Source organism: Nuphar pumila, chromosome 4 (assembly GCF_984573655.1).
Source record: "Nuphar pumila chromosome 4, dmNupPumi1.hap1.1, whole genome shotgun sequence".
In the NCBI taxonomy this organism is placed as follows: domain Eukaryota; kingdom Viridiplantae; phylum Streptophyta; class Magnoliopsida; order Nymphaeales; family Nymphaeaceae; genus Nuphar; species Nuphar pumila.
The window spans coordinates 34,777,128-34,799,846 of NC_143252.1; the positions used below are offsets into that span (position 1 = coordinate 34,777,128).

Sequence of the window (22,719 nt, forward strand, 5' to 3'; positions counted from 1 at the left end):
ACAAATAGAGCCTTCTACTCTTGCTTTATTACGAACCTTTTTTTTAGGTCGAACATGCATCTGACAAGAATATACATTTCAAATTTTAAATATCTGTCATTAAAGAGACAAATATAAAAAAACATATACCTTTCAAATGGGTACATCCATCGATATTGCACAGGGCCACCAACCCTTAGTTCATATGGCAGATGTATGATCAAATGTTCCATAACATCGAAAAATGCTGGCGTAAATATCTTTTCTAACAGACAAACAGTGGTGATGACAGAGTCCTCGAGATTCTTTACATCTGATACAATGACCTCCGATGCGCACAATGTTCTGAAAAATCCGCTCAACTCAGACAATACCCCCCATATAGGTTTGTCTAACATATCATGGAATGCTAGGGGTATCAATCGTTGCATAAAGATATGACAATCATGGCTCTTCAACCCATATAACTGTCCATCGTCAATCTTCACAGCCCGAGCAATGTTAGAGACATATCCATCTGGAAATCTCAGTTGTCTCAACCATTGACATACATGTTTTATTTGATCAGGTCCGAGCACGTACTTCGCCTTTGGTTTCAGTACTTTGCCATTATACTCTTTGAGTTCCAATTCTGGTCTTTTACATATTAATTTTAAATCCATACGGGCCTTCGGATTATCCTTCGTTTTTCCTTTAATATTCATTACTGTATTGAACACATTATCAAACACATTTTTCTCTACATGCATCACATCCAAATTATGTCGTATCAATAGGGTCGGCCAATACGGTAGTTCCCAAAAAATAGATTTTTTCGTCCAATTGTGTTCCTTCCCAAATCCACGGAAGGGTGTAGGACTGCGGGCATCTGTTAATACATCTGGAAAGTATCGCAATCTTCTTAAAATCTCTATGCCAGACAATCTTGAGGATGGACCTTCCATTTCAGTTGTGCCTGCTGTAAATGCATTCTTTTGACGTCGGAACGGATGATCGCTGGGTAGAAATCGACGATGGCAATCAAACCAGCAAGGCTTCCTTCCATGCCTCAATCTAAAAGCTTTGGAATCCTCCATGCAGTACGGACAAGCCAACCTCCCATGTGTGCTCCAACCAGATAACATACCATATGCAGGGAAGTCACTGATTGTCCATAGAACAGCGGCCTTCATGTTGAAATTTTGTTTTTTGTGGGCATCATACGTGGTAACACCGTCATCCCACAGTACTTTTAATTCATCAATCAATGGCCTTAGATATACATCAAGATTTTGGCCAGGTGAGGTCGGACCAGGGATCAACAGAGACAAGAAAAGATTTGGACGTTTCATACACAAGCTTGGTGGAAGGTTGTATGGAGTTACAAATACTGGCCAGCATGAGTATGGAGTTGATCTACCCCCAAATGGATTAAATCCATCTGTACATAGACCGAGTCTAACATTTCGCACTTCCATTGCGAAGTTCTGATGAGTACGATCAAAGTGCTTCCAAGCTTCAGCGTCAACAGGATGCGTGATCTTGTTTTCATCGTGTCGAACTTTATTTGCATGCCATCTCATGTGTTTAGCTGTCTTTGAAGACATATACAATCGCTGCAATCTAGGAGTGATAGGAAAGTAGCGGAGCGACTTGTATGAAACTTCCTTTGATCTCGTGCTACCATTGCCTCTTGTCTTTGGCTTGAACCGAGGATGCCCACATGACGGGCATGATATGTCGTTTTCCTGCTCCTTGAAATACAACATGCAGTGATTTGGACAAGCATCAATCTTTTTGTAACCCATACCTAGAGCGTTGACCATAACTTTCGCACGATAGAAATTTTGTGGCAATTTCTCATCTTTAGGCAACATACTCTTCACAATCATGCACAAACGGTCAAAACATGATTGACTCAAATTATACTCGGACTTCAAATTCATTAGTTGAAGAACTGCAGACAAGATAGTGTGACTCTCACAACCGTTCCAAAGTGGCTCATCAGCATCTCTAAGTAAATCATAAAATCTACTAGCTGCATCGTTTGGTGATTCTTCATCTACGACAGTTCTTACATCACTAAAACTCATAGCAGAACCCAGTTCTGTTCCTGCAGCATCAAATATCAAATTCGTATATGGATTATCGTGCACCACATTCACCCGTGCATCAAAATCGTTTCTAAATTCTTCTCCATGAAACGTCCAGTTCTGATAATCACTCACAAAACCCTTCCTGTATAGGTGATGTCTAACGCCATGAGGTTCTACAAATCGATTATTCTTACAAATCTTGCAGGGACACCTAATCCGACCTGTGGGATCTACCGTACTGACACTTGCCGTTGCAAATTCAATAAAACTGTCGACACCATCCATATATTCATGCGATAACTCATTGTCTACTATCCTACGGTACATCCATTCACGGTTTGCAGTCATTCTGTCGTATGATGTTACGAATAGTATCCTAACCAGTTAAAAGAGAACCATCAGAATACTATGATGAAGAAAATATCAAATTTATCATGCAATATATGATGTCATACAATCACAAGAATTATGATGCATGCATTGATAACTTAATATTTTCATGTGCAAACTATTCATGACACGATACATTCATTTGAAGCATGCTTTCAGTATACAATTTCACATGGAAGACATAATCAAATTGAAAGTAACTACATGTAAGCATGGATACAATCACATCAAACATTGCAATACATCGAAATAATTCATATCAAACAAATATCAAACATGTACCTGCAGCAAACACACTTCAATATCCCACTAACTACTACCATGCATAGCATGGACTCCGTACTCTAAAAATAAGAACACTTCCATATTCATACATTAAAATCATGCTCAGCATGATCTCCGAACTCCAACAAAGTAGTCATAGATATCAACAACTAAGTGAGTGTGTGAACAATAAAGTGTTATATTCAATAAATTAAATAACATGTGATGCGCTTGCATCACTTACTCACCACGGGTATTTACCCGATTTGCATTGTTTTTGTCACTTACTTACCACGGGTGGCGGGGCACAAGCAAGTTCTGTTGAGAAATCTGCAAAAAAAAATGATGTTTTAAAATGAAGTCACCATGAAATTATTCGACCATATTAAATCATAAAACCTTAAAATACAAGAAAATAAATTATAAATAAACCAAAACATCATAAACTATAAGAAAAATAAACCATAAAATTAAATAAAAAAGCCACAATTTAAACCTTAATCAAACAAGGAAAAAACCTGCCAAAATCAAATACAAAAAAATCCTTCATCAAATTAACTAAAAAGTATTAATTAAAAAAATGTGATTTAAATCCCTAATTATAGAAAATAAAAATAAAAACTCTAAATAAATAAAAAAAACCTAATCAAATTAACTATAAAAGCCTTAATTAAAAAATTTTGATTTAAAGTCCTAACCAAATTAACTAAAAATCCTTAATTAAAAAAATTATGATTCAAATCCCTAATCATAGAAAATAAAAATAAAAGCTCTAATCAAATCCAAGAAAACCCTAATCAAATTAACTATAAAATGCCCTAATTTTTAAATTTTGATTCAAAGCCCTAATAAAACAAAATCAAATAAAAAACCCTAATTAAATTAACTACAAATAGCCTTAATTTAAGAAATTTGATTCAATTGCTTAATAAATGAAAATCAAAATAAAAAATCCTAATCAATGAAAATCAAAGAAAACTAAACAATAAAAATAAAATAAAAACCCTAATTTCTGAAAAAAGAAAAAAAAGAGCAAGAAACCAGGGGGTCGACCCCCGGCCGGACACGGCAGGGGGTCGACCCCCGGCCGGACATCAAAAGGGGTTGACCCCCTGCCGGACAAGGCAGGGGGTTGACCCCCTGCCGGACATCAAAAGGGGTTGACCCCCTGCCGGGGTTGACCCCCTGCCGGACACGGCGGGGGGTCGACCCCCGGCCGGACATGGCGGGGGGTCGACCCCCCCCCCCCCCCCCCGGCCGGACACGGCAGGGGGTCGACCCCCTACCAGGGTTGACCCCCGGCCGGACACGGCAGAGGGTCGACCACCTACCGGGGTCGACCGCCTGGCAGAGTCGACCCCCTGCCGGAAAACGCAGGGGGTCGACCGCCTGGCAGAGTCGACCCCCTGCCGGAAAACGCAGGGGGTCGACCGCCTGGCAGAGTCGACCCCCTGCCGGAAAAAGCAGGGGGTCGACCTCCAATCCATTTACGTACCTGCGGTTGCTCCGGGCAGCGACGGCGGCAGCGGAAGGTTGACGGAAGGAAGAGGGCGGCAGGAGGGAGAGGGCGGCGGGCGGGAGCAGCGAAAGGAGAAAGGAAAAAGAGGGCTGGGATTAGGGGTAATGCGACATATAGCGACGGCTTAGCGACGGATTAATTCCGTCGCTAAGCCATCGTAATTCAAAAAACAAAAAAGGCGACAGAAAATATTTCGTCGCCTAGGCCGTCGCTATGTTGCGACGGAATCTTAGCCGTCGCAATTCCATCGCTAACTGTCGTATTTATTGCGACAAAACATTCTCTCGCAAAATCCGTCGCTACTTAGCGACGGATTTTGCGAGGGAATGTTTTCTGTCGCTAGTTTCGTAAAATTCTACAAATATAGCGATGGATTCATTTCTCTCGTTAATCTGTCGCTAAGTAGCGACGATATAACTCCGTCGCTAAATTCCGTCGCTAATCAACTATTTTTTTGTAGTGGTAACAGAACCTTCAGAAACATGCATATTGCATATTACGTACTCATTCATAAAAGCTATATCATAAAAGTATACGATAGTTTCAAAAAGCTCCTTTTTGAAAACTAATAATTGTACCTTCTTACAACCCTTTATGAAAAAGGTATTTTGACATGATTTCAAAATGTAATAATTATACCTTACATCATATACAAGACAACATGAAAAGAAGTATAGGAAAAAGACAAAACATGAAATCGGCTACACAAAGAAAAAAAATATAATATATTTTGAAAAGACTCTAGTTACCTTCTTTAAAGAAATGATTTCAAATATAGGAAAAAGACAAAACATGAAAAACGGCTACACAAAGAAAACAAATATAATAAAGGATTTGAAAAGACTCCAGTTACCTTTTTACAAAACCATAGAATGTCGACTTACTTGAAGTCATCATTCTCTTTGTATAGCATTAAATACCTCCTGTAAGAAATCCTTGTTAAATATCCTTCTCAAGAATGTCGACCTTCTTGTAGTCCTCATTCTCTCTGAAGACTTTGAAAAACACAACATAAAGAAAACACTTGACATGACTATGTACAAATAAATATCTCAAAGCACTCACTGTACTTACACTCATTTAAAGTAAAGAAGTACTTATGTACCTCAAATCATTAATTAGAATAAAGACAAAACAACAATCCAACGTTCAATGTACTATTGTAAGAAATAGACTTTTTACATAAAATATGTATTACCTAAAATATTACAACGACTAGTGTACCCTATATTTTACTTTTATGGAAAAAGGCTTTCTCGAATTTCTCTAAAGATGTTTTTGAAATGACATAACATTTCACATCTCAAAAAAGGCTACGATTTCAAAAAGTAACGACTACTTTTTTAAAGCTATATAAACACACTCAAATAAACTATTCAACAATGGATTGGAATAGACATGTGAGCTTACAACGAGAAAAATTCTTATTCGATATTTGAAAAGAGAGCCTTGAAAAAGAAAAGAAAGAAAAGAGAAAAAGTTAAGTCTAGCTCTTTGACAAAGAGTATCCTCTGAGTGACAAACAGAACATTCTGAGAATCCTTCATTCGTGCATTCATATCATTCTGAAGGTTCTATAGGAAGTATTGTAACTCTGTTATTCACTGTTTTCCTTCTTTGTTGAAAGAAGTAGACCTCTGTGAAAGAGGGTGTTGCCCTTCTCTGTTGAGAGAAGAAAACCTCTGTGAAAGAGGGTGTTGTCCTTCTCTGTTGAGAGAAGAAGACCTCTGTGAAAGAGGGTGTTGTCCTTCTCTGTTGAGAGAAGAAGACCTTTGAGGAAGAGGGTGTTGTACTATTTATCCGGTGACTCGGATGTTATAGTGGAAAGCTCAAGTGGTTTGCTTGGGGACTGGATGTAGGTCTGGGTACTGACCGAACCAGTATATATTTTGTGTTTTATGTGTTGTGCCTTATTGCCTGATTATTTTATTTTATCGATCTTTATCGTATTTCACTATTCAGCCCCCCTCTAGTGGAATTTCAGCATCATTAGGCCTTCGTCGAATATGTCCAAACCACCGTAAATGATTCTCTCTCATCTTATTTTCAATGGGTGCAACGCCTACCTTCTTACGTATCTCCTCGTTTCGAATCTTATCTTTTATTGTATTTCCACACATCCATCTCAGCATACGCATCTCAACTACACTCATTTTTGAATATTTTTATATTTACATTTTATAAAAAATATTGCATTATTTTGAATTTTAAAATGGCAAGCTAACATATCTTTTTTTTGCTATATTTTCAAAATATCTCTTATATTTGTCATTATGTCATATGAATTCTTCACAGGCCAATCTTAAAACTTTATACGTTGGGGCCCCTACATAAAACAAAAAAGAAAAAGAACCCCCCTAAGGCCCAGGGGTGCATAACGAGTGTTGTAGCCATAGGGATAAACATTTTTTTCGGCAAAATCTCATTTTTTCAAAAACTTGTGAGAAATTGAAAAATTTTCATAAATCTTGTGTTTTTTTTGGCAAAATCTTGGCAATAAACATTAAATTTTATATTTTTATAAGAAAATATTAATGAAATTTATTTAAAAATAAAAATACATGAATTTTCATGATAAATAGCCGTTTGGTATTTATGTTTTTTCGTAAATATTGTGATATTTTGAAATTCTCGTGAGAAATTGCCATTTTAAACTTTCAGGCAATTTCTTGCAATATTATCATGAGATTTTCATAAATATCTCACGATATTTGTCACTATGGCTGTAGCTTGCCACCCCAGAAAGGGGGTTGTGAAGGTGTTGAGTTGAAGACTCCAGATCAAATCCACTAGCGCATGGGTGTGTTTGTTGCTTTCAGAGGTGGGCCATGTAATACAGGGTGATCACCGGGCTCTACCCGGTGTTTTTCTTCGCTTCGGTGAGGGTTCCTCATTAAAAAAAAAAATGACTTGTTTAACATTGACGAAGAGATTGTTGGCTTGAAATATGTAGCTCATCCAATGGATCCCAAAACAAAAATGAGGGCTAAGAACTTGCCTATGAGGCAGGCCATTTCAATCAGAGAAGTGTCATGGATACTGGCCAAGTTTATGATGCACACGAGAATGACTACATACACAAAGGCTACGACACGGCAATGCTAAGGGCAATAACCGGAGACTTAAAGGTGTGCACCAACTCTCTCAAGGGTGGAGCTTGGCATTTGAATTACCCATCGATTTTGATGATCACCACAAGAATGAAACCATTCAATGCCAGTTTTATTGAGAACGGTCACCAGCGTGGGTCCACAAAACTCAAACATATCATGTGATCATCAATGCTCGAAATCCTGATAGGCTGAAGATCGATGTGGAGCCCGAAGTTCTTTCGTTCAAGTCCTCGCAGGAGAAGAAATCCTTTGTGGTAAGAATGAAGAGGGAGACCGAGAAGAAGCACAGGCTCCATAGTATGGACGGATGTGATTCATCCATGTAAGGAGTCCGATCATTGCCTTCTTCGTCGAGGTCTTAATTGAGTTCAGTTCCACTCATCCCTTATGTCATCTCCCATTTTCATACCCCTCTTAAATCTTTTGATGCAAGCTGTTTTGAGCAAATCTGACCCTATAGGCGGATTCAGTATGTTCGATTTAATAAGAATCAACCCTTGAATCGTACTTTTTTTAAAGAAAAAAAAAAGATTGTTTTTTTAAATCATAAATTTTTTTGTATATTATCAACCGTTGTTTTTCACTCACCAAAAAATCCTGCACACAAGTTGGATTTCAGTGATTTAAATGCTTATCTTTACTAAACGAGTGATCTAGATCACATCTGTGGAGTCTGATTTAATAAAAACAAGTTGCATTAATGAAATCCCGAAGGGATATTTAGATAGCGATGAAATAGGAGATCAATGGATCTGATATCGACTTAATTCACAGAGGGAGCATCTGAATGTTATTGATGTCATGTAAAAAAAAAAATTGAAGGAATTGATGTCATATGAAAATAACCTTCACATTTTAAAAGGTTTACCTACTTCTTTATTTCTTTTTTATTTCTCGATAATGATGAACAAAAAAAATCAAAATCTAAGAATTTCTTTCTGGTTTTTGAAGAATTACTTAAGTTTATTGCACGAATATATTGAATTTCCTTTCAGCATCATACCTATCGTACGTTGAATCTGACTATCCTCACTTGGACTATTGGTATACCATATATATCTTGCCAATATGTGAGTTTGCTTGGTCCCAGACGATGAATTTATGCAGCTATGACCAAAATAATATATGCAAGTCCAGTAGGAATTGGATTTACTCCCACCATTAATTAATTTCAGTTAATTAGTAAAAGTTAGTAGCATCAATCAAATAGCAATAGCAATGGTGGCCTGGACAATGCAAATGGGTGTCTTTGATCGACTTCTAACTCATGGGCACCCTCAATCTCTTGGAGTTATGATGAGCACCTGATGGACAGACCGAAAGAAATGTATCACCATCCTTTTATCAACTGCCATGTAATTGCACCCTAATGGTCAATGCGGCACATCTTGGCCTATGTCACATTTGAGCTATGATGGTTGATAATGTGAAATCACATTGCACACTTCAGTGTGCCGCTGCACCTGATCCCACAGCTGACAGGATGTACCCCAGAGATGGAGGGCATGTGCTTGCTCTTGATCTGCCCTCTTGGTGGAAAAGAAAAAAAAAGTGATGGCAACTCAGCGTTTACCTATGAATTTGAGAATAGCATAACGAGATGCAACCTACGTGAGTGCAAGAAAAGAGGGAGAAAAAGAAATGGATGTTGAAATTATTGTTTAATTTAGTGGATCAGGCAAGTGATGAATCAGGTATGCTCTGCGGCACGTTTATATTGGTGCTATCTTTCAAGCCATAGTTGCCTCACTTAGGATCTAGTCCTTGGTGCAATAAATGTTTGTACAACTACGCACTCAAGATACAACCCGAGCATCCATGAATAATATGCGTTCTGTTTCAGCTCACACTTATTATATATACACATCACAAAGCATGTAATATATGGTTGAAGTGTATGGGTTACGAAGAAATAAGTTTAGAGTTACAATCTTGTTAATTCTAGCTTTGAAACTAAATAATTTTTCTGTAAATAAGTTTTGAGCTTCGTCACGAAGGGTCTAAATTTTAATTTTATTTTCAGTTTTTAAAATTGTTTTTTGGGTTAAATGAGACCGGTTGAAGTGAGTTGAGATCAGGTCCAATGTAATGGCGCTGCTGCACCTAATAACCCACCATCAGTTCGCAGATGGTGGGTGATTAGGTGCAGCAGCATATTAAAAGTGTGCAATCACATGGCACTTGGTCCTCCTTATGTCGAACTCGGTTTGCTTTGATCGGGCTCATCTACTAGCTTTAGAAAAGAAGAACCAAAATTAAGGACAGGGTATGAAGTGGTTTAGTCCAAGGACTCGCATCCATGACGCAATAAGTCTCTCTCTCTCTCTCTCTCTCTCTCTCTCTCTCTCTCTCTCTCTCTCTCTCTCTCTCGCAGTTGCAAGCAGTGGCGGTTGATCTGGAGAACTTGGCTTCTTACTTCTTGGTGGGCTGTGTGGATGACTCGCAACAATACGACCTTTTGTCAAATTTCGGTTGCTTTCAATAAGCTTGTCCATTGCATCTTGGCTGGTGTGTACGCAATTCTACGCATCTCCTCCCATGTTATCCACCCCCTTCAGCAACCTTCTCTTCCTCAAGACTCTGGTTGATCTCTGTGTTCTCCTATTTTTATGTTTTCATTCGTGCTTTTGACCCTTTGTTTTGGGTATGTAATTGTTTTTTGTTTTCGCGGGCTCAACTTTTTGTTGATCCCCTGCCTTAGTAATGTTGATGTTTCTTTTGGCTCTCTCTCTTGTTCATGGAGTAAAAGTAGTTCTTTGTATAATAACCTATACATTTTAGATATAGAGCAGTTTTAGGCATTGTGACCAACCATTTTCTAGCTAAATATCAGCACTCAAAATCTCATGAGAATTTAAATTTTTTATAAATACTGAGCTTTTTTGGCAGAAAAAATGCATTAAAAATGAAGACCAATTTCAATTAATTTAAAAAAAAGCAAAATAAAAATAAATTAAAAATAATAATTTCTGCCAATATTTACCGAAACATAGGTAACATCTCATGATTTTTTGACGATTTGTTCAAAATAACACTGATATTTGTCACACTGGTTTTAGGTAGGCCTTCTACGTTAGGATGTTGATCTCCTTCATTAGCATCTTGACGGTTTGTAGGATAGCAGATTTCTTCTCTTCATTTGAACCTGGATCCAGATCTGATTGGTCTTCGGATCAATCACTAATTACTGTCACATGGATACTCCATTTTGGCTCCTATATCTCCTCCCATCATATATTAGTCATATTGAAAAATTTATATAAATGACCTTATTCTTCGACGCTGAGCCTTATGCAAGTGGCTCATGGTATCCTAAGGATCTCGGGAATGTTGTCAGTAACGGTGCGTATCGGCCGATACGTATTGGCAGAAAATCTATATGCTTCACCTCTAATCGGCTATTTTTTAATAAATGTAACAAATACTAAATTTAATTTTTAATATTATTTTAATGGTTTTAACATGTATCACGTTCTAATTGACATATAATATTTTAAAATAGCATGACAAGAAAAATAAATAAAAATGACAACACTATTCTTGGGAAGCTGATCAGGTCATGCAGAACAGAACATGAGCGTTTTTGCTCATGCTGACATCGTGGCCATCCGATTTGCATTTTAAAAAGCTCAAAAGTCAACAAAACCACGTGGCATTTATCCAAAATGCAAACAGACGGCCACGATGTCAGCATGAGCAAAAACGCTCATGTTCAGCATGACCTGATCTGCGCCCCTATTCTTGTATCAAGAGAAACCAGATTTTGGTGGGGGTGATGACAATCGGTCTCTGCCGGAAGGCAGATGGTGGGTCTTCGAGTGGGATTGGAAGAGTGGCCACCTCCAGATCGGGGAAAGGAAGCAGGGGTTATGGAAGGAGTTGAAGTGTGGAATGGAGCGAAGAAAGAAAATGGAACGAGCAGTTCATGGGCAACCATGCATGGTAGCCAAAGGAGGATCTTTCAGGTACTGGAGGTGCAACAAGCAGATCATACCAATCTTAGACCTAAAATCAGAATATCGGAAACGAGATATCATCAACTCCTACAACTGATGAGTCTTACAGTTCTAGCAGGCTTCCCGGGAGGCCTTCTTGAGCGAACGATGGAGTATCGATTTATGATTGAAGGTCTCAAGAGACTATGAAAGAACATCGGAGGGATTTCTTTCTCTACCTTGAAGCAAGGATTGTTTCTTATCATGACCAGAAGTGAGGAACAACTGCAAATGATAACTGGAAAGGGAGCTTGGAGACTGGTGGGTCGTACCCTGGTCACAAACCCCTGGAAGCCAGGTATGGCTTTAAAGCTAGAAGTTAGATCCACCATTCCAATATGGATTCGCTTATCGGAGCTATCGCCTGAGCTGTGGTCGACAGATGTTTTTGACGGCCTAACTAAAGCTCTGGGAGGGGAGTTTCTGGAAACAGATTACTACACCAGGACCAAGGAATGATTGCAATACGCAAGGCTGAAAATAGAGGTGTCGGTGGACTTTCAGCCAACCTTGCTGGTGGACATTGAAATCGAAAATGGAAGGGAGATTTCCCAGGAAGTGGTGTACGAGACGAGTATTAGATATTGTGTCCTCTGTGGAGCAATCTCGCACTCAACAGACCGCTGCCAACTCCGGCCATCAATGCAGGAAGGTGTAAACACGCAGGAGGATCAGGGGTGGCACAAAATGAAGGTCACCCGTAAACCTCTGAAGCAGGGGAAGGAGGGAGCTCGTAGAGACTGAGGAACAGATGGCTCCTCTCTGGAAATGCTGAAGGAACTCCCATTAATGACGAGGTTGAGGGTAGGGTTCTGCTGGAGGTTCACCAGACTCGGCGGGGTGCCAGTCTATACGTAATCAGGATATGCAGGATAGGGCATTTCATCAGGCCAACGTTCAATAGGAGGAGTGCAGTGTCGACGGGTACCCGGTGCAAACGTGTCCTGGGAGGCAAGGACACGGTGATGATGGAGGAAGAAGGGAGCCATCATTTACCCATCAGCCTTAAAAAGAAAAGGCAGCCAACAGGGGTGGGGGAGAAAAATAAAAAAAACTTTTAAGAGCTTTAAACCAATCTTTAAAAAAAGAATTCCCCCAACCGTTCAGACATTTTGAAGGATTGGACTAATAGGCAAGATCTCAATCCCGTAGGAGATGCAGAAAGGAAAAGGAAAATCAATAGAATAAGCAGTCAGGACCAAACCTACAGATATGGAGGAAAGGGGGGACCTCACGGTCGACCCAGTCACAGGAGGTGTGCACCATTCCCAGACCCATGAGGATACTATCATGGAATGATAGAGGTCTGGGGAGGAAGTGTGGGGTTATAAAGGAAAATAATCAGTCAGTGAAGCAAATTTTGTATAGGCTTGACAGGGTTGCTTGCGTACTAGCAAAATTAGCCAAGGGGGATCCATAAATCCTGAAAGAATCACCCCCCAAGATTGGTTCCCTTATAGGATGAGTTATAGTTGCTTTTTTATTGTAATTCAGATTTCTTATTTCAATGAATTTTGTTGGGGTCTACCTAACCCCAGCTTGCATTTTAAAAAATAAATTAATTAATTAAAATAAAAAATAAAAATAAAAAATAAAAAGTTGGAAGTTGTAACCAATTAATGAGACTGACCTAGATGTTCAGTATGTTGCCATATTACCCGATTTTGGTTCCAACCAAGTAACCAATTAGCTCGAAGAGGAAGAAGGGAAGGTCCTAAAGATAAGCAGGGAGAGAAGCAGAGATAGCAAGTAGAAGGGCAACAAGTGGCACCACATCGAGAGGATCAGCGCCAAGTTTCTCCAATGATTCAGGCTGCCGGAGAATGCGAAGGCAGACGGGGTTAAGGCTGCCATGGAGGATGGGATCCTCACAGTCACGGTGCCTAAGGCCCCTGAGTCCAAACCAGAGGTCAAATCCATAGAGATTAGTGGCTGACTTCCCATGAAAGCAATGTTTAATTGGTTATGAGGAACTCGTCCTCTGGTGTGGCGTATGTGACCGTTGTGACAAATGCCGCTATTTGATGGTTTCTTGTTTTGTTTTGTAAGAGACACTGGCCATCCTTCTTGACTCTATAAAACTAGCTAGGTCAGTTTTTTCTTCTCATCTGATGTGTGTCATTTTTTCAGAGCAAATTGGTTTCACTCATCCCCAAAGTCATCCCTACCTTCATACTCTTTGGAATTTCATCGATGCAAGGTGTTTTTGATCAATTTAGACTCCATATATAGACACGATCTACATCATTCATTTAGTGAAGATCGACAGTTAAATCACAGAAATCTAACTTGTGTGAAGAAGCTTTTGATGATTAAAAAACCAACAGTTCACAATACAAAAAAAAGTTTGTAATTTAAAAAATCATGTTTTTTTGTTGAAAAAATGCAATCCAAGGGTCAATTATTGTTAGATTGAGAATGTTGAATCCAGGGTCCAATTTGATCAAAACAACACACTAGTTCTGCCAACTACCAATCTATCATCTCCTCAAAAAGACAGAAGCTTGCATGAATAAGCAGTTGCAGTCATTTCTAGGGGCGGTGTGGGGTTCGTCCAAAGCATTTGTTTCTTGGAAGGTCACCTCGCCGCAGGTGGCTTGGGTATTTGGAAATTATCTAAACTGAACCTGGCTTTACTGTGTCGTTAGTGGTGGTGGCTTTTAAAATATGATGGCTCCTGATCAGATTTCCTGAAAACCAAATATCACACTTCAGTTTGCCAGCTTCATGGCCTTTATCATGTTCGAAACATATGGTCTCACACATCTAGAAAATCTGGTTGAAACCTTTAGATTTTTTCTGCTCTTGGATCGATAGTGTCGTGTGCCTGCTGACCTAGAAACTCACCAAAGATGGTTCTTTTTCAATGGCATCAGCATACTTTGCAAGCTTTGAAGATGACGTTCAATTGCAACCTGATCATACCTTATGGTGTTGTGGACGTTCCCCAAGGGAGAGATATTTTGGATGGCTTCTCTTATTTTGTCTTATCAACACTCTTGATAGGGTAAAGAGCATTTGTTTGGCATTCAAACGGTGAATTAATGTGTAATGTGTTTGAAGGAGGATGAAAGTGTTGAGCATCTTCTATGGTTCTGCGAGACCTTCCATCTCTTATTTTGGCTTGCATGGCCAGGGTTCAGTCAAACATCTCTCATGCTGTTTGTTTTTGGCAGCTCCTCCTGGGTTCGTCCTTCTATCAAGAAGTGGAGACACATTTGGGAATGGTGGATTCTGATTGCCTGGTGGAGGATTTGGAATGAAAAGAATATTGGATTTTTTTATTGGATCCAACCCGATGTGACCCATATTGATTCAGGAACATCAAACGGTTGTTGAGATCGTAAGGGTTATGGTTGTCATATAACTATCCATCAACGTGGTAATCATCACCTATATGGATCTTCCACTATAAATAGGACACCCATGGTAGTGTGATGAGAATTACATGTTATCCTTTTCTCATTCTCTCAAAGGTTTTTGGAACTGGTTCTGACTTTCTAAGATTGGTTCAAGGGTTTATGAGACCGGTTCAGTCTTTTTGAAACAAGTTTAAGGGTTTCTGGGACCATTTCAGGGCTTTTAGTGACCAATTCAGAATTTTTATGGACCTGTCAGGCTGTTCTCAGACCTAATCTCAAATATTACTTGTAAATTCATGTTTTCTCGTAATTGTGTCATCTTATACCGGCATGACATACATTGTGTCAGTATAACACTATTACTGGCGCAAAAAAATAATTGTTGCAGTAAAAAAAAAGTCTTTTACTAAAATTAGTCATGTCTTTGGCTTGAAAAATCATGCCAGTAAAGGTGGAATTTCTTGTAGTGTGAGAGCTGGATACTTTTTCCGTTGATAGCCAACATCTTTAAGTGTTTGGATGATTACATGTTAGATCCTCACAATTGCTTATTTAGATAGATAAACAAAACGTTCCTTCTCTTTTCAACTTGAGAATACAAAAGAACTTCCAAGTACAATTGGGTATTTGTGATTTCACCAAATCTTACAACTATTTACATTTTTTTCTTACTCTCCTTAGTTATCTTCTTCCTCTTCTTCCGTTGAGTCTGTCTCCTCGTTGTTAACAGCAAAAACATCTCTTGGTGAACCTGATTTCAAACTGGACCCACGGACTGGTCCTCGGAGAACCAGGTCACAACCATCCTGCTCCCTTTTTAGGTCCGAGGGAGGCAAGAAGCAGTCCATGGACAAGCCACATACATTGAAATCCATTTCTTCAATGGTCCATGTCTCTTCCATCTTCATTCTCGTGTGGCTGTCCGGCGACTCGCCGAATCGAAACAATGAGACTTCGGTCCGGCCCGAATGGGCTACCAGGACGCCATCAACCTGTCTGTAGTCTTGGATCAGTGAGCCCATTGTGGTCTCCCAGTATATGCTCTCATCTCCAATATTCTGGATTCGGAGCATAAGCGAATCTTCAAACCGAACCAGTAAGCCGGTCCTCTGGCTGAAGTAGCCCCAGACCGTGTGCCGCATGATCTCCACATTGTTGCTGCTTCGAGCACTTAGAGACGACAACTCTGCTTCGAGCTTAAGGATAAAGCAATCCTCGCCATTGATCTTCTTCTCACCCATGCATACAGAGTTTGAGAAGAAGCTCGCAATGGATTTTGGGTCCAGACCCTGCATTTATCATTTTTTTTTGTTAATGGCACACTTTGCAATGTATTTAACATATTAAGCATTTCATCATAATTAAAGATACAACTTTTGGCCCATTCCAAGCAAGCCGCTTAACATGGATCCATGGAGACTTGGGCTGCATAGCTGACCAAGAGTGTTCTTTGCATCACATAAAACGCCACCAAGTTCATGAATTTCAACGTTTGAATTTGTCAGCTAACAAACAGGACATGTCTGAAACCGTAAAATTTGTGACCAAGTTTGGGAACTCACAGCACAAGAGAAACATAGCATCCGTGATGGCAGTCTAGATACCTGTTGGGATTACACACTTCATGAGAGGGTGTGTTTGTACTTTGGTATTCCTGGATTTCATTGGAATTTGTTGAGGAATCCACAGATCACACTATTGATAGATCGAAGAAACAGATGAAAAGAAGAGAGAAAAACAATCATACCAAACAGGGATTTTGTGTGGTTCGGCAAGAGTTACCTACGTCCAAGGCCATAATAAGATTCTTTATTCAGATTGAGAAAAAACACGTAACAAAAAGTGGATTGCCTCCTTTAGAATAAAAGTCTTTACCATAATCCTAAAGGCAAAATTACATAACCACTTTTCGAAATCTTTGCGAAAATTAAGGATTTATATCAAGCTCCACGCTCCGCCAACAGAATTGGAATCCAATTCTACTAAATCATTTCAGCTATTTTTCAGCCACAAAGAAAAAGTTAGTGGAATTGGATTCCAATTCTACCGACTTCAAGCACACCCTAATAGGAGTGTGTTCCAACTAATGGAAGAAAAAAGATGCCCTACCAACTTAAGACTTTTAGTACAATTTAAAGGTATTTTATGTACATTTGAAAGTTTTATGTTTGTGCTATGTCTGAAAGATTTGGCTGGTTTAGAAAATTAAATATTAAGATGATATTTTTTCTTCCTCCCTTTTTCTTCAAATATATGAGAAAGAATATTAACAATAGTCAATTAGTAGTGGTTGGGGCATAAGTCCATGAAATGAAACTTTTCTACAAGAAACCCTAACAAGTCAATTATAACATTTTTTTTTTAGGAAAATGTCTATTTTAACATAATTGGCTTAACTCAAATGTAATCACTGTCTGTATATGTGCTTTTTTACCCTTAACAAAAATAAAAGGGCACCTTGATAAGAGAAATGATCAAAAGAGGTTATGTTTTTTAATATTTCATCCATTAGATTATTGGTTTATTGGAAAAATTATTTTTCTCAAGAATTAATAGCACATTCAAATGGTTTTGTGAAACTTGAAACAAAAGATGGAGCCATTGTTCTTAGGGTAACGTTCAACCTCAGCCAAAAACTAAAAAATTGGCATGTACATAAACAAGCCCCTTTGTTTATAAATAAGAGAAAAAGAGAAATATAAATAAAAAGGCGTATGGCAGGACAGCACCACCAGGACAGTGCTGCAGGCAGAGCCAGCGCGGCTAGGTCTCTGATCCTAGGGCGATTTTCCTGTGTAAATATATTTAAAAAAAAAAGGCCTCATTTTCTTTTTCCTCAATTCACTATAGGGTAATAATTGACATATTCCTTGCTTCATTTGAAGTTCTAGCTGACCAATCAATGTATATAAGTTGGGCTTCAAATGGGTCATGCCAATCTAGATGAAATTTTGTTGGCCAATAAAATATTGGAGCCAGCTTAGCTTCAGACCAAGTTTAGTAAAAAAAGTTTGGGTGATTGAGTTAATTAATCAAGCAGGAAAATGAACGCAACTATTTGAATTACTTGTTGGGCCATCACAGAAGATGACAGAAGATGTTCCAAGGAGGAAAATGAATGGTTGAGATTCTGTTGAGACGTGGGGTATGTTTGGAAGCGACCAAAACATGTGAAAATTATGTATGAAATGGAAAAAGAAAAAAGAAATTTCACATGCACTTCTAAAAGAGAGAAATTTCTCAATTAAAAAAAAACATATTTTTATACAACTTTTCAAGCTGCGCATATGAAAACTTCTCCAATGGGATGGAGAAAATTGGTAAATTTTCTTTGTATCCAGACATCAAATGCTTTTAAATATGATGTGAATATTCAATTTTTTATAAGAAAAATTTTACCACTTCCAAACGTGCCCAGAAGCATTGCTGAGTCTTTACCACTTCCAAACGTGCCCAGAGGCATTGCTGAGTCCTACATAATCAGATTACGAGTCTGATTAGGATTAGGATTCAGATGAGAAAAGTTAAAACCAAATCTGGATCCGTTTCAAGCTGATAATAGTTCACAATCTTGGTCACGTTTTCTGGTAAAATCCATGAACATGGTTCCATTGCTTATGATGTCCATAGAGATCTTTGTTCATAAACTTAAGTTTAATCCCTTGAGGTGGTAGCCAACGATGCCAGAATCAGTTTCTAAATGGAATCGTTTTTAAAAAAGATTCAGAAAATCAGCCTGAATCGGATAGAATTGAATAGTTCCGAATTGAACCATTTAAAAAAAAAAACTTTTTAAAATTTCAAAAAAATCTTAAAAATCCAAAAAGAAAAATCAGGGAAATTTATCTAAAAACAGGAAAATGCAGAAATGAAGTAAAATGATGACTTAGAGGTTCAATCAAATTCTCAAATACACATTTAATACTTAAAAATATATAATAGAAACAAAATATCATAAATATCACAGAATGTCAAAAAAGAAAAAAAAAAGTTTGAGGCCAATTTTCAATTAAATGTCGGTGATCCCATTATAACAACATTGGCAGGTGGCCTTTAAAACATTGCCCTAAATGTGAAAGTAACTCAATTTCAAGGAGGCATTGGCCATTTTAAGCCTGCCAACAAATTTTAAGCCATCTCTCATGCAGGGTACCTTTTATTGGAGTAAGGATCCCATCATTGGATGGGTTTAGTCCTACATTCAATCCTAACCGTTCAATCAACGGCTAGGATTGGTTCACATTTTGACCTGAATGTGGACTGATCCTAGCCGCCCAGATGCTTCAGCTGGACAGGTAGGATTGACATAGGACTGGATGGGATCCTTTTAGCTTCTATTCATATGGACAGACATAGTAAAAAGGTAAAGGTCTGATACCATTACCAATACCTGTAATGAACGGCGTAGGGGACGGGGGGGTCCCCTTGAGGCGTGGGGAGGGTGCCAGGGATTCTGCCTCCACGCGACCTTCCCATCACTCCCAGCGCTAATCTTGCACCCTGACACCACCAACTCTATGCACCACAGGTTCGGGTTCTTCTGCCACAGCACGAACCCTCCAAACTCTCCCCCCTTGGCCGTCTTCCTCTTCATGATCTTATTGCCCGTCTGAAGCTCGGAAGCCACCATTCTCACCTTCCCCATTGCATACATGCTCTTCACTGAGTCCAAAGCCACGTGCCCTCCTACTGCAGCAATGTATTGTTCCACTATGTATTTGGCCATGCCCGACTCCTACAGAAGCAGATCACAGTTTTTTCAATATTAGAAGAAAGCACATCACAATCTTCTTTCCCTTCATGCTTTTTGGTCTTTGTTTCCGAACACCCATGTTGGAAAATCCAATATATTGGTCTGTTTCTGAATACCCATGTTGGAAAATCTAATTTGAGAGCAGCAGGAATTCCTGGGTTTTGTTTCTTCAAGTTAGATCTGTCATAAAATGTAAATGTTTTGGGGGTAAAAAACAGGGGACGGCTTTCCATGTTCCATTGTCTTCAAAATTCTAATAGCATCTTGAAGATCTCAAAATCTACCAATTTCATGCTAAATCAATGTAACATATAAGCAAAAGTTTTACACAGTCAGTCATAAGAACAACAACAAATGGTTGTCTTCAAAATTCTAATTTGCATCTTGAAAACCCTCAAAATCCAAAAATTTCATGCTAGATCAATATAACATACAGACACAAGTTTTACACAATCACAACGCCACCAAAAAATGGTTTGTCATCAAAATTCTCACAGAATCTTAAAAACCCTCAAAATCCATCAATTTCACGATAAACCAACATAACATATGAACAAAAGTTCTACACAATCCCTCACAACACCAACAATAAATGGCCAAACAAAACTAAGATTGAAAACCATCAGTTTCTTCTTGGTTTGTGCATAGGCTATGTTTCAAATAAAAGATACATCGGTTCATGATTGATATGTTAAATCATGCAAGGCACCATGATAAAATTGACCACCATGGTCCAATAGAATTTCTAAAGAGATTAGCAAACACAGGATTCAAACTTCAAAACCACTTTCAAATCTGAAAAAAAAAAATAGACAGTTCACCAAAATTGAGGATTCGAGAGATCTTACCAGGGGATCGTCCCTGATGGGCCGATTGGATAGTTCATCATCATGGAGAGGAAGAGGGATAAGGGGAGCACCGATGACACCAAGAAGCAGCTGAAGCTCGGTGCTGCGCTCTCCCAAGATGGGTGGTGAGGATCTGTTGGACCTAACCCATTTCTTGCGAGAGTTTGGTCGAGTGGCCAACATCTCCTCTGGGACGGGTACCTCGAGCACCGTTTCAAGGCCATCTTCTCTATCGAAGTTGGGGCAGAGTTTCTTCATGGGAGGACTGAAGCCCACAGCAGCGGAGCAAAAGAGCCGCTCTTGCTCCTGATTAAGGCTGCTTCTGCTAGCGGAGCATGTGGTGTAGAGGGTGGTGGTGAGGAGAGGGAATCGTTTGAATGGAGGATTAGCCTGATGTGGATATGGCCAGAAAAACCATGGGGGTGGCCCACGCACGACGTGGAGGCGGCCTCCCCTTTGTCGTCGTCCTGATCTGCACGGCGGTGCAAGAATCATATATATATATATATATATATATATATATATATATATATATATATATATATATATATATATATATATATATATATATATATATATATATATATATTATTTATTTATTGAAACTGAAAATATGAAAACTAACGTCTGAAACGTGATTTTCATGCATTTTTTGTTCTTTTCTCTTGAATCTAACTGCATGCTTGGTTTTATAAGAACTCGCTCTAGAATCATCAGATTTGGATGCATAAATGAGAATTTTTACGGCTTTAAAATCAATGGCTCATCATCTTTATTAAAAAATCATATTTTTCATAGAAACTACACGATCCGATGGTTGATTCCTAGCAAATTCACCGTGCCAATCACATCCACATGGTCTAATTTGTAAAAAAAAGTGTCATATTCGAGTGACTATATATATGCATGCGTGTGTGGAAAATGATTGTTGCTTACTGTTGTTCTAGTCTACCACCAGCTTACCATAAGCAAACGGGTGTTTTCAAGTTTTTTTTTGCAAATCTTACCATTTAGATCTGTTTGGTATAATAGATTTTCTTGAAAACACTTTTTTGTGGATTAAACCTTCACCTACTTGGTTTGTTTAGGAAATACATGCTTAAGAACAAACATGACGGTCTAAAAGGGCCGAAGCTTGGCAATTTAAAAAAAATCATCTTTTTATGTTGCAATTTTGCTCAACCCAAACTGTAATTTATAATAAATGAACCATGATAAACACATTTCTACGTTCAATTCATCAGACGAAGCTCACAAACAAGACTTTCTGTTTGGCGATATATCGCAATCAAGAGAACGAGTGATGTCTTTGCGTCAGACATGTGCACTACAAAATCGGTATCATTGAGTAATGTGTTGGTTCTCATGCATTTTTAAGTAAATCAATTGACTGTATGGATTAATTATTCATAGTTCATTTAGCTTATGACATTTTTTGAATTAAGTAGTTTTTTTATTTAAATACATTTTAAAAAATAAAAATGAACAATCCAAATTGTAGCCAAATGTAGTTATAGAAATGGAGCTTTTGCATCCAAATTGTTGAACTAAAAACATGATGTACACCAAATAAATAATGTTAAGCTCATCTTTATGGTCAAATCTACTTGAAAATGTATAAGCTAAGATTGAACTCATTGATGCTGTATGCACGTCCAGACCACAGCGACCCCAATATATATATATAGAGAGAGAGTCACTAGAATATGAGAACTAATGTGTGAACCTGATAGATGGAGTGCGCAGCAGATGAGCAAAGCAGCAGAAGGATCAAGCAGAGATCTTGAAAACAAGAGAATAGAGAGAAGAAGAAGATCGGCTATTTTAGCCTTTCATAAGGTTTGCTTCGAGAGGCTTTTTGCTTGTGCTATGTATCTCTCACATCAAGTGCTGAGCTTAATTTAGAATTTTTTATCTCTCGAATTCTCATTATTTTGGGCTCAGCTATGCAGATAGCTTCAGCGAGATTATTGGAAAGGACATTAGAAAACGGTTTTATAAAAAAAGAGGCTTATTTGAAAACTTTGTTTTTTAACTACCAAAGGCATATCCACGAACGGGCCCATGTTCGTGGATATGTCGAAATGAGCGGATAATGGCCACTCATCCCAACATCTCCCACTTGGCCATATATCTGCCGGTCTTGCTTCCACTATTGTGGACTTTTCATGCAATAATTACGGATTTTCCATAAGGATTTGCCTCGTAATCATAAGTATCTTAATCCCATGTGTGCCACATGTTTTGTGAACAGATCCTCAGGGATCCCTTTCGTAAGAGGATCTACTACTATGTCTGATGATGGTAGATAATCAACGGTTATCTCATTCTGTTCAATCATATCATGTATATAGTGGTATTTTACCATTATATGCTTGCTTTTAGAGCTATCTGCCCCACTTTTCATCAAAGAAATAACAA

At 38.5% G+C, this 22,719-nt stretch overlaps 1 protein-coding gene across 1 annotated transcript; it reads right to left on the reverse strand.

Annotated features, from left to right (window-relative positions):
• Window positions 1–15,248: 15,248 nt before the first annotated feature.
• Window positions 15,249–20,633, reverse strand: LOC149839945 (uncharacterized). Its single transcript, XM_090004288.1, has 3 exons — window positions 20,299–20,633; window positions 19,088–19,432; window positions 15,249–15,986 (listed from the first exon to the last, which is right to left on the reverse strand). The coding sequence occupies exons 1-3, from the start codon at window positions 20,554–20,556 to the stop codon at window positions 15,375–15,377; spliced, it is 1,215 nt and encodes a 404-aa protein (XP_089860414.1). The 5' UTR covers window positions 20,557–20,633; the 3' UTR covers window positions 15,249–15,374.
• Between the last annotated feature and the right edge of the window lie 2,086 nt (window positions 20,634–22,719).